Below are 15,933 nucleotides of genomic sequence, written 5' to 3' on the forward strand. Positions count from 1 at the left end.
CAAAATCGGAATCGCCGATCTTCGATCTCAGCGGAGTTTTCTCGATCCTCATAATTACGCCGAAACATTTTTTTGGCGGACTGTAGATGGAGATGTGTATTTAGATTTCGACATGTTAATGGTGCAATGCGGTAGCATCAGCGACACGTATTTGAGAAATGAACGATCGCCGCGACCACTCGTCCGCGGAATCGGACGTCGACCTGTTCTGTCGCGAGCCCATGCCAAAGTTTTCGTCTGAATCAGACGACGAATCGGCGAGGGTCGACGCGTCGTCGTCAAACGCGCGCGCGTCGGTGGTGAGAGAAGACGCGCGATGGAATCTGGCTACCCATCATCTGCGAAGGGAAATTGGAGCGCGAAGTATTCGCGAGCGAGAGTGGATAGAGACGACGATGGCAAACTCCGCTAGGGCGAACGATTATATGCGCTGCCTACCCGTCGAGTATTATCTTTATTGCAAGACGTTGTACGGAGGAGAGGTGATACGTAGGATTCAAACCTACAGGTCTCGTCGTCTCTTCGCTCGAGTGAGATTCAACGTTCCCGAGGGCGAACCCTTCTGGATGCGATGTGGAACGAGTGCGACAAGTTGCTCGACGCGGACGGGTACCGCGCGTGGACACGGCGATGCGACGAGTGTCTCCGACTCCTGCGGGAGGAGTGTCGAGTCAAACGCTCCGGGAGGCGAGGAAACACGGGAGCCGTTACCAGAGCGGCGGCTCTAATAGCGCGATAGGAAGGTTCGAGGGAGAATCTGCGTCAACGATTCGAACGCGCCGTGGGTGCCGGTTTGGACGGCGGAGGCGGCGAAGGATTTTCGTGGTTCGAGATCGATACGGCGTTCCGACGCCGCGTACTGACCGGCGCTGTGACGAACTCGACGTACATCGAACCCGCGCGATTTCTCGAAGACGCGAAGGGCACCGTGCTTGAAAAAAAAAAAATATCGCGTACAAGTTTTTTTTCTTATAAATTGGATAAATAAACATATAGATACACGCATGTGTATCTCGAGACAAATATATATCTTATTTCATACTTTTTTTCTTTATTCGTGGACGATTCCTCAAAGACGCGTAGAATATCGGGGAGGAGGAAGTCGCGGTAAAAATATAAAATTGTAATATGTAAAAAAAGATATACGCTTCTGTCACCGATATCGTGTTTCCATTTATCGCTCCCTATCCCACCCAATCTCACGCGCGTTCGCTCACTCGCGCTGGGAAAAAAAGCGTCGACGATTCCGGCGTATGAGTCGGTTTGATAAAACGCATATTTTCCTTTATGCAAAATGCTATTCTTAGTATATTTTGTTTACCGCAATATCCTCCTTTTGTTGCACTGTCTCGATATATAAAAGAACTCCCGGCTAGACTTGGGTGTAGTCAATCTACAGTCTTTTGAGACAGCAACGCGAAGTCTTAAAAAAAAAACAAAAAACAAAGTACATTTGAACTGTGACAGTTCCAAGATGCGTTTGCAAATAACGTATCCGTGTGACGGTGTAAGTGTTTTGTGTTGCGCAATAATAAAAATTCTGCGTAATAATTTTGTGTAATATATTTTTATTTTTTAGTACATAAAAGTTGACAAATTGAAGATTGCAGAGGTACCTCTGCAAATGGGGATGAACGTTACGTTCACTCCATACGAGGAATCTTTGCAAATGAGATACCTATTTAACGATATAACATTTGAGGTGCCTGTGCACATGAAGGTGAGTACATATTATATAAGGTATACGATTTAGTATATCCAATAAATTATTAAATAATTTGTTATAGCCTGACGACGTTCGCGAGCCTATTCCGGCGACGTATATAAATTTCATTCCAGAGGTACGTTATTTGTGTGTGTTTTTTAAATAATATATTTTGTTTAATTTTTTTTACAGCATGATGTACATGAGAAGACGTTATTTGAAAGGACGTTTGACGATTATAAAAATTTTACTAGATTTGAGGTACGTGATTTGTGCGCGTGTGATGTTTTAAATATTTTATATATAATTTTTTGTTTTTATAGGAGGAAGGTTCCAATGAGAATTCAGCCGAAATACACGTGCATTTCGGCACGTCGACGGTGAGTCGTTTAAGTAATATTTTTTTTTAAATATATTATATAAGTAGGGAAAAAAGAAATTTGTAATTATCGTATACATGAATGACTCATGTTTAATATACAATTAGGAAAAAAAATTATTTAATTATCTTTTAGTAACTCATGCTTAACATGTTTTTTTTATAGATATTCTGATATGACGAAACAATAGATGCCACGCTCCTACCAAAGGTGTGTGATATAAAAATGTTTATGAAATTATTTTTTTAATAAATTATTTTTTTATAAAATTAATTTTTAGTGAGTAATAGACGTTCCGGGCACGGGGATGTTACACATTTATGATACGATACAATGGGAGATGCAGTTACATGGGAAGACATCTCTGGTCTTTGCCCGCCGGAGGTTAGTATGTTCATTATTATTAATAGCATACATAATTTTTAAAAGTATATACAGTATTTAATAATGTGTGTTTTCAGCATGTTATTTTAACTCAAATCAGTGTAAAGGGCTACATTAATAATGACCTATAAGCGTGGACACAAGCGGAGAGGCGGTGGCGACAAAAAGACGTCGATTATTTGTGGTACGATACGTCGTACCGCCGAGACATCGCGGCTATTTACCACGTGGCGGATGTTTTTGACCTGACGCGTCTCTTCGGGCTCCAGCTCTATGAGGAGGAGCCTGAAGATTGGAATCAAAATAAACCTTACTATTTATAATACTTTTTATAATATTTTTTTTATATTTTTATAAAAAAAAGTTATCTTATAAAATAAATATATACAAAATATATTATAGAAAATGAGCGTCGATGTCAATTTTTTTCCTATTTCCATGTGCTCTATCCCACCTACGTTTTCTCTCTCTCGATCTTACTCGCGTCTTCTCATACGCATGTTCTCTCAATCCCATTTATCGTAAAATTGTTTTATCGTATAGTAAAAATCAATTCCGATGAATGTGTACAATTTTTTTTAAAGGTAGTTCGATGATAAAACAACTTTTTGCCAAAAAAAAAATATGTTTTATATCGAAAGAAGGAACTTTCATGAATCGCTTAAGCCCAGAAAAAAAATAATTCACTTTCAAATTAAGTGATTTTAATGATTTTAACATTGGTCTAATAGGAAAAAAAAGGTATTTTCCTATGAATAACACAAGTCTGCGAAAAAATCTTTTGCCAAGAATGTTCAAACGATATATATCGATGAAGAGAGGACACAATGAGAAAGCCTATAGTTGAAGGTGAACACGATCCACCGTACAGTTTTTTAATTAATGTTGAAAACTAGTCAAGCGACGCGTTAACACACACTTTATTTTAATCTGTTTTAGGCAAAATATTATTTTACAACCTAAAAAATTACTTACTAATGGTCTTTTTTACGTTGTTATAAAGCTTAGCGATGCGTTATTCTATTCTTTTATAATCATATATAAATAAAAATTGTAAACATTGTTTTGACCTCAGCCTTTCATCATCGAACTACCTTAATAAAGTACACGTTGTGTGTCTAATTATTTTTTTGTTATAATACAGATGTCTTATCTATCCACGAATTGTGCGAACTGTCCATTCCCAGCCATTTCACGTACACCTGATTGCCGCGCTTACGCAGGACCTTTTCCACGAGATAGACGTCGGGATCGGAGACGCGCAGCAACTCGTGTTCGTAGAACCCTCCGGCTATCGCTTCCCCGCGAATGTCCTTCAACAGATACGTAACGGGATTGGTCCTTTGCACTCTGGCTATGCGAAAGATCTCGGTGGTCCAATTGGGTGTGTAGCCCTTCTCGAAGATCGTTTTGAATTTGCTCACGCGCACCGGGTCGTCGACTCGAAACCTCGCCGGCGCGGCGATCTTGCGCACGTCGGCGTTGTAGAATTCCTTTCCCTTGTCCGTCTGCAGATTCTCAGGGCATCGCGCGTCTTCGCGAAAGATCTTTCGCAGAGTCGTCGCGACCTCTTTTCCGCTCTTGGTCTTGAGCGGGATCGCCCAGGCGTACTTGCTCAGCACGTCGATGACCGTCAGAATGTAATTGTTACCCGCGTTTTGGCGCGAATAGGGACGCATCTCGACCACGTCGGCCTGCCACAGATCGTCGTAACCGCGCACCACGACGCGGCGACGGGGAAAGTTCTTCCTCGCCGGCGCGTGCAGTTCCTCCACGAGTCTTCGATTCTCCGCGCTCATTTTTGTTTGATAATCCGTAAAACGGTTTTGATCGCGATGAGTTCGACCTCGAGCTTATTTGTCACAGTAACGAACTCTTTTTTTAATTCTTTTATTGCATCACACAAAGTCTTTCCGAGCTCCGTGATCGCTCCCTCGACGAAGCTCCTGTTGGTCGCGTCGGCGCCGACCTCCGGCGCGGCTACGCGTCGTATCTTGCGTCCCGACGCGTCGTAGGAATCCTGAGCGTTCAAACGGAGCGCGACGCTTTCCAGCGCCGCGATTTCGTTCTCCGATTCTCGGATCGCGTTGTTATTTTTAATCTCTTCGATCAAAACGCTTTTCAGTTGCCCAATCGCGCCCTCTACGTAGCTCCTGTTCGTCGCGTCGGTGCCGACCTCCGGCGCGGCTAAGCGCCGTATCTTGCGCTCTCTCGCGTCGTAGGATTTCTCGTCCAAACGGAGCGCGTCGTTCTTCAGCGTTGCGTTTTTCTTCTCGATCTCACCGGTCACGACTTTCCTGAGCCGTTCGATCGCGTCCTCGACGTAACTCCTGTTCGTCGCGTCGTCGCTGTCCTCCGACGCGGCTACCCGCCGTATCTTGCGCTCCCTCGCGTCGTAGGAATCCTCGCTCACGAAGAGCGCGTTGTTGCGCGCGTAATTGCGCAGAGACTTGATCGAGGAGCGCAATCTCACTGTGGACGCACCGTCACCGTTGCTCCGATTCGTCAGAGACATGCCGAATTTGTTCACGGACATCGCGCGCGAGGAGGCGCCGGGAGCGCGCCGCGATTCGTACTGCCGTCGCGATCCGCGCTACCGATCAATTTATGACGAGACCGGCCTCGCGGAGTTCCTCGATTATCGACAGAATTTCGTTGTCGTGAGCGTCGTTGTCGGCTCGACAAGAAGCGTCCAGCAGCCGAAGTCGATCGACCAGCTCGTTGGGATCGTCCCAGTGAACGTAATCGATCGCGTTGTCGGTCAGTCGCATGGCCGACGGTAAGCCGGCGCTCTTTGTAGTCCCGACTTTGCGAGACGGAAGTATTAGCGGCGCTATTATATTTTTGTACTTGTGTCCCTTGTTGCCCATGACGTTCTTGCCGGCGCCGCGATCGCGTTTGTGAGCGCTGGTAGCGAAAAGTATACTCCTGTACGTTTGTTTGTCTCTGTCCGTATAGGCCTTAGCGTCGGGAGCTCGCATGAAGATCAACTCGTACAGGCCGCGCGTGTCCTTGTACCGCACACCGTCGACGATCACGGAATCGTCCGCGGCAACGTCGAATCGTTTGTTGCCCAGCATCGTGCCGTTCTCGCCGAGATACACTCCGTAGACGTTGTCGATGTCCTTTTTTCTCTCACCGCTCAGAAGAGCGCCCACGTATTTCCGACCTAACGGTCCTAGTTGGCTGTGCAGAAAGTCGCGACCTTCCACCGTGCTGAGAGACTCTCTAACGGACGTCTCTAGCGCGGGAGGTGGAGTCGTCGTTTCCGAGACGATCTCGCGTTCTCTGGGTAAAAACTGGACCGAATCGGTGTGGATCGGCGTGGAGCTCGTCATCGTCGTCGTCGTCGCGGGTGCCGAACTCAACCGTGCCGGACGCGACTCCCTTTTCCCTCCGGTCGTCGTTGTTCTTATTGGCGTAAATACGTCGTCGTCGTCCTCCTCGTATTCGCCTTCCAAGTCGGCGCCACCATCGTCGTAGTCGTCGTTCTCGCTGTCCTTCCTCACCCCCTTCCAGACCCCTATCGTCACCGACTGTCGCACGAATAGCATTTTTTTTCGCTCTCTTTCTCTCTCGGTCTTTTCCGCAGGCGCGCGCTCGCTCGATTCGTTCGCGATGAGCTCCTCGAAAAGGAAGGGGAGCGCTGACGTCGCGTCGTTTCGTCGCGCGTGCGCAAACGCCTCGCGCGTAGGTACAAGTAGCGCGAACGCGTCGTCGCATCCATACAAAAAAATTAATTCGAAAGCAACGAATCGTTCGCGCGTGCATCGGTGATCGAGATGTTTCCGATACTGACGGACAGACACGATATTCTCAATCTAACGGCCGAGGAGTTAAGCCCGTGTCACACTACGCATTGCGGACGCGGATTGGATTTGGATTGCGAACTGCGAATTGTTGATTAGCCAATCAGATGGAAGTAGCTAAATATTCAGATTGCGAATCACAGAATAGATGATCCTCTGCGGACGCGGATCGGATTCGGATTGCAAACTGCGAATTGTTGATTAGCCAATCAGGTGGAAGGAGCCAAAGATCCAGATGGCGAATCGCAAAATAGGTGAGCTTCTATTTTGCGATCTGTGATACGCAAATCGCGTGGCAACTGGCAATAAATGTAGATGTTTGGTCGTGGCTATCTGGGCACATATCGTTTTCTCTGTGGCAATGGGTCCCAAAAGTGATTTATTTACAAAAGAAATAGAATGTATATTGATCCAAATGGTGAGACAGCGTCATTTATTATGGGATACAAGCACGGAAGAATATCGCCGAACTGATTTGAAACGAATGCATTGGGACCAAATAGCGGAAGCCCTAGGTCCCAAATTCACAGGTATATTTAGATATATTTTATCTTATTTTTTCTATTTAACCATGTTGCTTCTGAAATGAAGATGTAATTAGGTTATTTAACCTTTAGAAAAGTTATTAGCATGAACATATGTCACAAATAGCTAGTAACTGAATGTGGATTATGTGTTGAGGTTATAGAAAAATTATTAATGTTAATATTCCCTTTTACTTTCTCGTTGCAGGAGAATCAGTTTATAAGCGGTTTCAAAGTATGGAAAGCACTTTCCGTGCGAACGAGCGGAAGATAAAAGCCTCAAAAGCTCGTTGTAGTGGGAAAGGGACTGATGAAATTTACAAACCAAAGTGGGATTATTATGAAATGCTCCTGTTTTTAAAGAAAACTTGTGCACAGTCCGAAACTATTGACAACCTCTCCTCACAAAGTCAAATTTCTACAGCCAGCGAAGAGACAATGAATTGTTTATCTACTTCTAAACCTTATAGTGATGTGCAAAATTTATCACAGGTTACAGACATTTATTATGATGAAAATGCACAAGTAAGTGTAAAATTTTAGACAATGAAAGATATCTCTCCAGAAGACTTGCATTATCTGCGTTTGACCCTGATAGCCCTGTCTTCTCTTATTTTTAAGTGTAAAATTTTTCTCTTTATATCATTTTGTTTGTTTTTCATTATTTCAATGTTATTTACTTATCTATTAATTCCTGTATTCAACACAAACAATGTAAAAAAGTATTGTTTTTTATAGGTATTGTTTAATATATCTTGATTTTTATGTTTAGCAATATATGTTAATTCCATCTGATTCATCTGGACCTAACAATGCAGCAGATGCAAGCGATGAAACATCACATTCTGAACATTCTGATTTACATGTCTCATCAAAATCTAGTTCAGATAGGTCATTTGCACCTCTCAACGCCAGGCAACCTCTATCGATAATAAGTAATATATCAAGTAATACATCATCTGGAATAGTTACATCTTCACCTAGTGCTGCATCTGCTCCATTAAATACTAATAAGCGTTCTATTGAGGCCCCGATGTATACAAAACGAGGAAGAAAATCTAACGCAATGGAACATGCTGTAGATGCTATACGAAATTTGGCTAAACAAAAATTACCTCCTTCAAACATGGATAAATTTGATATGTTTAGTGCATATATTGCATCAAAGCTTCGGTCAATGATTCCTGAGGATCAAGAATATTATGAAAAGGAAATTTTAAGAGTATTGATTCAGCCAAGGTTGCAATAAGTTTTTGAATATATCGACATTATCTGCAATAATATATTACACTGATAGGCGTACTGTCATTTTTATACACAGAAAAAAGTATATTAATATATATTTAAAGTAATGTTTGATTTAATTGTTATTACCACAGGAAACATTTATTTTATGTTAAGACCGAAGCTCCGTAAATCTTATTACCACTGGAGAAATTTATTTTATGTTGTTAAGATTGAAGCTCCGTAATTGTTATTACCGCAGGAGAAATTTATTTTATGTTGGTAAAGACTGAAGCTTCGTATTTCTTTTATTTAAATGTAACATTGTACTAATTAATGTAAAAGACTGTACTAGCAATAAAAAACAAATAAAAAATAAACTTATTTTTCTAAAGTACAGGATAGAGATATTAAATACTAACATACACGCATTTGAAGACAGTTACATTTATTACTTCCAATATTATTAATAATTCACTGTATCATACGTTCTTGCCAGGGAATTGCACCAACAGTATTAAAGTAATAACACCACCTGTCTCTGAGTAAAATGGCTTGATTTGCGTGACGGTTGCCACCTTGATGAGCAAAATTTACCATGCCTCTTGCGTTTTCAGCTCTCCAATCTCCACGATGCAATTCACCTAACATTTCATTTTCTTCGTCTAGAAATGATGGTGGTGTATACATACTTCGCCCAACAGACTGACTTCGCAGCATATTGTGCAAACAACATATAGCTAAGATAATGTTGCGAACATCGTCAGGATCATATCGCATTGGAGAACGAAAAATTTGAAAACGTGCAGCCATTACACCAAATGCATTTTCCGAGCAACGACGAGCTCTAGATAATCTATAACATATGAGTAAACAAATATTTTGATATTGCTGTAACTTTTAACATATTATAAATTTAAAAAAATTAGAAACATTTTACATAGGTACCTATAATTAAATATCCTTCTATGAATTCTCCCACTACATTGAGGTTTTGGATAAGGGATTAGGAGTTTCTCTGATAATGGGAAACCTTCATCCCCAATAATCACAAAAGGAAAATTTTCTTCTATACCTGGCAATGGGGCAGGAGGAGGGATATGTAGAGCATTCCTATCTAGATAATTTTTGAGGGAGCAGTTATTCCAAACACCAGAGTCACTGACTCTGCCATTAGCTCCCACATCAACATAAATGAAACGTAAATCAGCATCTACTAGAGCCAATAGTACAACACTGTAATCTCCTTTATAATTATAGAACATGGATCCTGACTGCAGTGGGGGATCAATAACGCAGTGTTTTCCATCTATTGCCCCTACGCAATGATGAAAATTCCATCGCTCTCCGAAATTATTGGCAATCCCACGCCATTCATCCTCAGTTTGAGGAAAACAAAGAAACTCTTCTTTCAAAACTAAAAATATTGCTGCTGTTACCTCTTTTATAATGTTTGATATAGTACTTCTACCCAGCCTGAATGTAAGAGATAACGATTCTTGACTTTCTCCTTTAGAATACAAAAAAATTTAGTTACATAACAAAAAGCATACAACTATAATCAATCGAAATTCTGCTGTCCTTCACCTGTTGCTAAATGTCGTAAAGTAACTGATAGCCTCTCACTAGGTGAAATGCTTTCTCGTAAATGAGTATCTTGCTTTCTTATTATAGGATCGACTTTAATCAGAAGATGTTCGAAAGTATCTGTGTCCATTCTGAGGCATCTAAAATAACAAATTTCCTTAAAAGTAAAACATTTCCTTTAGTTTTTCAAATTATATTCTACAAACTGCAACAAACCTTCTAAACCGATCAGGGTCTTCTAATAAAAGTTCCAAAAAGAGGTTATGATGCAACCCTTTTTCTTTCCTTCTTGCTACCCATTTGTGAACCCATAGTCTTCGCTCATTACATCTACGCGATTCATATTCAGCGATCATTAGAAGCAAAAGACATGCTTGCAACTTTTTTCTTTTCATATATATATCGCTTATAATAATAATTTTGACAAGCCATATTGTTACACGCAGCACATAGCAAACAATGCAGACCAATGCAGACTGAATACTGAATTCGTGGTGTGAACGGAGAGTTCAGATTCAATGATTCGCAATCCGAATCCAATCCGCGTCCGCAATGCGTAGTGTGACACGGGCTTTAGAATTCATTTCGAAGATCGTTCTGTTGCGTAATTTTGAGAAATTTGTGCATCTGTTGTGGGACCGTTTACCGGAACACATAAAAGCGGATCCCGAGGCGCAGAGATATCGCCCGTGCATGAAACACTACAATCGTCCGTGGCAGCGAACGCACATAGACGGACCACCGCCGCTCATTAAGGACTGCTACGAGTGTAACCGCGCGCTCACCCCGAACGGTGAGTCGTCGACTCACCTGGATAAGAAGAGAAAAAACTAACATTTTTACAGTAAAAAGAAAACTCTCCCAGCAACCGCGATCGAATGCGGCGCGCGTGCGGCGCCGGTCTGCTCGATCGCGCGATAAACGCTCTTCCCTTCGAGCTGCACGTACCCGGCTATCAGTTCTGCGGACCCGGTACACGTCTGGCGAAAAGACTAGCGCGTGGTGAAGAAAGTATAAATCCGTTGGACGCGGCGTGTCGAGAGCACGACGTCGCGTACTCCCGAAGCGGCGAGCTCGCCGAACGACACGTCGCCGATCGATTGCTCGCCGAGAGGGCGCGCGAGCGCGTCACCGCGAAGGACTCCACGGTCGGTGAGAGACTCGCCGCGGCGGCCGTATGGGCGGCTATGAAGGCGAAGACGAAACTGGGCATGGGTATGGAAAAACAAAAACAGAAAAAGACGAAAGGAACGGGATCGAGGAGAAACGCGAGGAAGAGCGGGAAGAGGAGACGGAGGATACTTCCGACGGCAAAACGCGGCGGCTTCTTGCCTTTTCTACCGATGTTGGGCGCGCTCGGTTCCTTGATCGGTGGTGCGGCAAGTGTGGCCAAAGCGGTGAGCGCAGGCAAAGCGGCGCAACGGCAACTCGACGAATTGCAACGACACAATCGCGCGATGGAGGGTCGCGGGTTGTACCTCGCGCCCTATAAGAAGCGCGGAGGTGGCGTGAGAAAAGTCAAAAAAAAAAAAAAATTTCGCGTAAAGAGAGGACGACGTTAGCGCGCCTGCCGCCGTACGGCGTCACGACGAACGAGCAGCTTGATCGAGCGGCGCGTCGCCTGCGCATACCGTTCTTCCGTGGAGTGTTTATGCGCGACGCTCTGCCGACGAGGGTGCGACACGCGGAGTGCGGCATCGTGAATCTCGACGACGCGGCGGGTCCCGGCACGCATTGGGTCGCTTACGCGAAAAGGGGAAACGCGGCGATCTACTTCGACGCGTTCGGAAATCTTCGTCCGCCGAGGGATCTCGCGCGATATCTAGGTGACGGCGATAGCGCAATCGTAACCTACAATCATCGAACGTTTCAGACGTTCGATCAGAGAATCTGCGGACAGCTGTGCCTGCGATTTCTTCGCGAGATCGATTGGGGGAGTGGCGAACGATCGACGTTCTCCCGCGATGTCGCTGACGCTCACGTTATCTGGAACCAGCAGCGTTCTCACGGCGAGTCACTTTCCCGCTTTGGACCTGAGCGACGGCAAATATGAGCTGGGTTTAACGACCTTCGAGGCGTACAATTCGATACCAAACGTTACGTCCGCGAATAATCGATTCTACTTCGGCGAGGACGACCGGAGGATCGTCGTTCCGAAAGGGTCGTACGAGCTGCGAGCCGTGAGCAGATATTTGTGCGCCGCTCTTCTTCATCGCGAACGTGAGAGAGAAAAAAAGAAGGATAAAGGAGAAAAAGAAACGCAGACCGTTGGCGCCAAACGGGTAGGAGAAAAAAACCGAACGGAGAAGGACGACGACGACGACGATGACGACAGTGACGGTAGTTACGGCATATACGAGGACGACGGCAAGAACGAAGACGGTGGTGATGGAACGATACTCGCTCTTCGCGCCAACGAGAATACCATGAGGAGCGAGATAAAGTGCGCCTACAGAGTGAATTTTACAAAACCCAACAGCATCGGTTCCCTTTTGGGTTTCTCGCGCGATCGCATTCTAAAACCGAACAAATGGTACGTTTCCGACAGACCCGTTGACGTCATGAGCGTTAACGTGATTCGCATCGAATGCAACATCACCGCGGGAGCGTACAGCAACGGACGCTCGGTGCACGCGATCCACGAATTCGCGCCGAAAGTGCCGCCGGGATATAAACTGTCGGAGACTCCGACGCAGATCATTTACCTCCCGATCGTCGCGCGAAACGTTACCGATATCACGGTGCGAGTCGTGGATCAGAACGATCGGCTGATCGACTTTCGCGGTGAGGAGATAACGATCAGACTGCACGTACGTCGTCGCAGTTAGTGTGTGTGTGCGTGCGTGTGTGTGTGCGCAACCTGAAGAGAGAGGGATGCTCGTTTTGAACGGATCGAGCACGAACGAGCGAGCTAGCCCGCTCTACGACGAGATCGGTGGTGAAGGGAAGAGAAGAGCTGGCGGAGGAGGAGAAAGGAGAGCCGTTCTCAGCAGCGCCAACGTCAAGTTCCTACGATCGTTGGGTCTCGCCGTGAGAAACTCCTCGCCGTCGCGTCGTTTCTATATCAAGGGAAAAAATAATGGTCGACATACTGAGTATCGGCGGTGAGCCGATCTTCGACGAGCGCATCGTCGGAATCGAGATTCACACGTATAACCCGTACGTCAGCACAACGTTCGGGTACAACGACGAGATACGAATACCCATACAGCAGCAGGATCTGTATACGCTGCCGTGCGACAGTTTTCTGTACGTCGAGGGACGCCTTATTCACGACGACGACGGCGCGACGACGTCGGCGGGGAAGGATGATCAAAGGCAATACGCGAAATTGGTTAACAACTGCGTCGCGTTTATGTTCGACGAAATTCGCTACGAACTCGACGGCGTGGAGATCGATCGGTGTAGAAACGTCGGAGTAACCAGCACCATAAAGAACTACGTGTCGCTGACCCCCGAACAATCTAGAAGACTGCAGAACGCCGGATGGATGAGTTATCCGACGAACGAATCGAATCTGAACAGCGCATCCGGTGATTTCACCTTTTGCGTATATTTGAAAGATCTGTTGGGTTTCTGCGAGCACTACAGACGCGTGGTGATAAACGCGAAACACGAGATTATCCTGATACGCGCTCGTCACGACGTCAATTGCGTCGTAGATCCGAGGATAAACGTGCCGAGAGATCCAGCCAAGGATCCTAAAATTACGCTAATGAAGGTGCAATGGCGTATGCCGCACGTATCGTTGAACGACGTGACTAAGTTATCGCTACTGCGAACGTTGGAGAGCGGACGATTTCTGAGCGTGGGCTTTCGCTCTTGGGATCTGTACGAATTTCCCTTGCTGCAGAGCACGACCAAGCATTCGTGGGCCGTGAAAGCCGCGCCGCAATTGGAGAAGCCGCGATACGTCATATTCGCGCTGCAGACCGGACGGCGAAACGAATTCACGGAGGACGCCTCGAGATTCGATCATTGCACGCTCACCAACGTGAAATTGTATCTCAACTCGGAATTCTATCCCTACGACGACGTGAACGCGGATTTCGAAAACGACAAGTTCGCCGTGCTGTACGAGATGTACGCGAAATTTCGAGGAGCGTACTACGGGGACGGTCGCGACAACGCGCTCTTATCCCCGCGCGAATTCGCGAGGGTAGCTTCGCTCGTGGTGATCGACTGTTCCCGTCAAAACGAATCGGTGAAGAGCGCCACCGTGGACGTGCGCATCGAATTCGAATGCAAGGAAAACGTCCCGCCGAAAACCACCGCCTTTTGTCTCATCGTTCACGATCGCGTCATCGAGTACAGTCCGCTGACCAACGTTGTGCGCCAAATTATCTAACGGAAAATGCGGTTGTAGGAAAACCATTTCCCGGAAACGAGGCACATATAATTAACAAACATGGCGCGCAAAAAAATTATCTAACGGAAAATGCGGTTGTAGGAAAACGAAGAACATATAAAATTCGAGGATCCTTTCATCGTTCCTCAGACCGTTAGGAACGAGCAGTTTAAGCACATCTTTACTGCTTTTTTATTTCAACACACGTCGACTCGATGGCCGCGGCGGCAACGACAACGACGACGATCTTCGTCGACCTGCAGGGTTTTGTGGTAGGCGAGAAATTCTTCGCGAAGGAGGTGGCCGTGCTGCGAAGCGAGACGCGCGTACTCGCCCATCACGTGTTTCGCGCCCCGATGAGTTGGGATCTGCTGACGAGGGCCGAGAAGGCAAGGGCCAGCTGGCTGATGGCGAATCACCACGGCCTCCGTTGGGAGGACGGGGACACGGACTATCGCTTAGCGAAGACGATAATTCGACGCGCGGTGTGCGACGGCCTGGAAGAAACGTGGGAGAAAGAAGAGACGCCCGGCGTGCGAATCTACGTGAAGGGGCTCGAAAAGAAGAGGTGGCTGGAGGAAATTCTCGGCGACGCCGTTCGCGACCTCAACGCGACGATCACGTCCATCGACGACGAGTACGACGACGTCGATCGCCTGGAGTTCCTTCGCCCCGATCGCGCGTTTCGCTGCGGACGTCATCAACGGTGCTGCGCGATGGAGAACGTGCTGAAGCTGCGCGACTGGTGGATCGAGCGACGCGAATGTCTGTCCAGCATCGACTCCGCACATTAGATGTAAAAGACATATTATAGTACATTACTCGTATGATATAATTAATTAAACTTTTATTGTATTATTCATTTTTTTACTCCATATGTATCCATCTATCTATATTATATTTAATCAATGCTTGTTTCAAACAGATTTTAGCAAAAATAGATGCATTATGATTATGGGTAGAAAAGTAACTTATCCATCTATCTATATTGTGTTTACTCATTTTTTTCTTTTTTTACTGAATGTGTATCCATATATATATTGTATTAAATAAAAAAAAACGAATGTAAAAAATCAATGAACAACGTTATTCGTTTTTTTTTTACATATCTATTCCCCGTATTCTGTACATACATTATGAGCTGTCGAGTGCGTAAAAATGGCCGGTTGCGGGAACGCGATAAACATTGTAAGCTGCCGAGTGCGTAGAAATGGCCGATCGTGATATTTCTTAACAAGATAAACAGAGAGCGCGAGACGGGAAAGAGCGAAAAAACGAGAGCGTAATAAGGAAAAGAAAGAGAACGCCGAACGCGAGGCGTGGATACAAGCGCGAATGAGCGATAACGTCGAGTCGCTCCAGCGCGAGATGCGGTTGCAAGCGCGCGAGTGAGCGATAACGCCGAGCCGCTCCAACGTGAGGTGTGTCCGCGAGCGATAACACTGAACGTGAGATTGTGTGGGTAGGGAGCGATAAGACAAAAAATAACATATATTTTATTTATTGTAATAACATATATTTAATTTATTTTAATAACATATATATTTCATTTATTTTTTGATAACATATATTTCATTTATTTTTTGATACCATATATTTCATTTATTTTTTAATAATACGTTTCACTTTTGTGACGGCCAACCTTCGGGGACATCTTCGTCGTCATCGATGTTTACTACTTCTCGTTCTTGAATGTTCGGCTCGTCACCGTCGTGTGACTGGGAACGATCTGCGACTACCTCCTCGGTAGCGTTCAAACGGGCGACGTCTCTGTACATCCCGCGTATTCTGCTCACGAAGATACGAATCTGATTTCGACACTTCTTTGCCAACGAAATGATGATGGTTCTGCACAAGAGTAAAAATAAAAATATAATTAATAAATATAAATATATAAAAATGTTAATTAATACCAATAAAATGGTGTTAATAAATAATTTGAAAGTAAAGTACTTACGTTCTCTCCAACATG

The 15,933-nt window shown here is 45.2% G+C and overlaps 3 protein-coding genes across 3 annotated transcripts; 2 read left to right on the forward strand and 1 right to left on the reverse strand.

Moving 5' to 3' along the window:
• Nucleotides 1-3,602: 3,602 nt before the first annotated feature.
• LOC143896450 (uncharacterized) lies at nt 3,603-4,268 on the reverse strand. Its single transcript, XM_077404353.1, has one exon. The coding sequence runs from the start codon at nt 4,266-4,268 to the stop codon at nt 3,603-3,605; it is 666 nt and encodes a 221-aa protein (XP_077260479.1).
• Nucleotides 4,269-6,560: 2,292 nt separating this feature from the next.
• Nucleotides 6,561-8,175, forward strand: LOC143896448 (uncharacterized). Its single transcript, XM_077404351.1, has 3 exons — nt 6,561-6,808; nt 7,011-7,327; nt 7,575-8,175. The coding sequence occupies exons 1-3, from the start codon at nt 6,640-6,642 to the stop codon at nt 8,049-8,051; spliced, it is 963 nt and encodes a 320-aa protein (XP_077260477.1). The 5' UTR covers nt 6,561-6,639; the 3' UTR covers nt 8,052-8,175.
• Nucleotides 8,176-12,692: 4,517 nt separating this feature from the next.
• LOC143896451 (uncharacterized) lies at nt 12,693-13,961 on the forward strand. Its single transcript, XM_077404354.1, has one exon. It carries the CDS (start codon nt 12,693-12,695, stop codon nt 13,959-13,961), a length of 1,269 nt encoding a protein of 422 aa, XP_077260480.1.
• The last annotated feature ends 1,972 nt before the right edge of the window (nt 13,962-15,933 follow it).

Source organism: Temnothorax americanus, unplaced genomic scaffold, assembly GCF_048541705.1.
Source record: "Temnothorax americanus isolate GAGA-0224 unplaced genomic scaffold, ASM4854170v1 Scaffold183, whole genome shotgun sequence".
In the NCBI taxonomy this organism is placed as follows: Eukaryota; Metazoa; Arthropoda; class Insecta; order Hymenoptera; family Formicidae; genus Temnothorax; species Temnothorax americanus.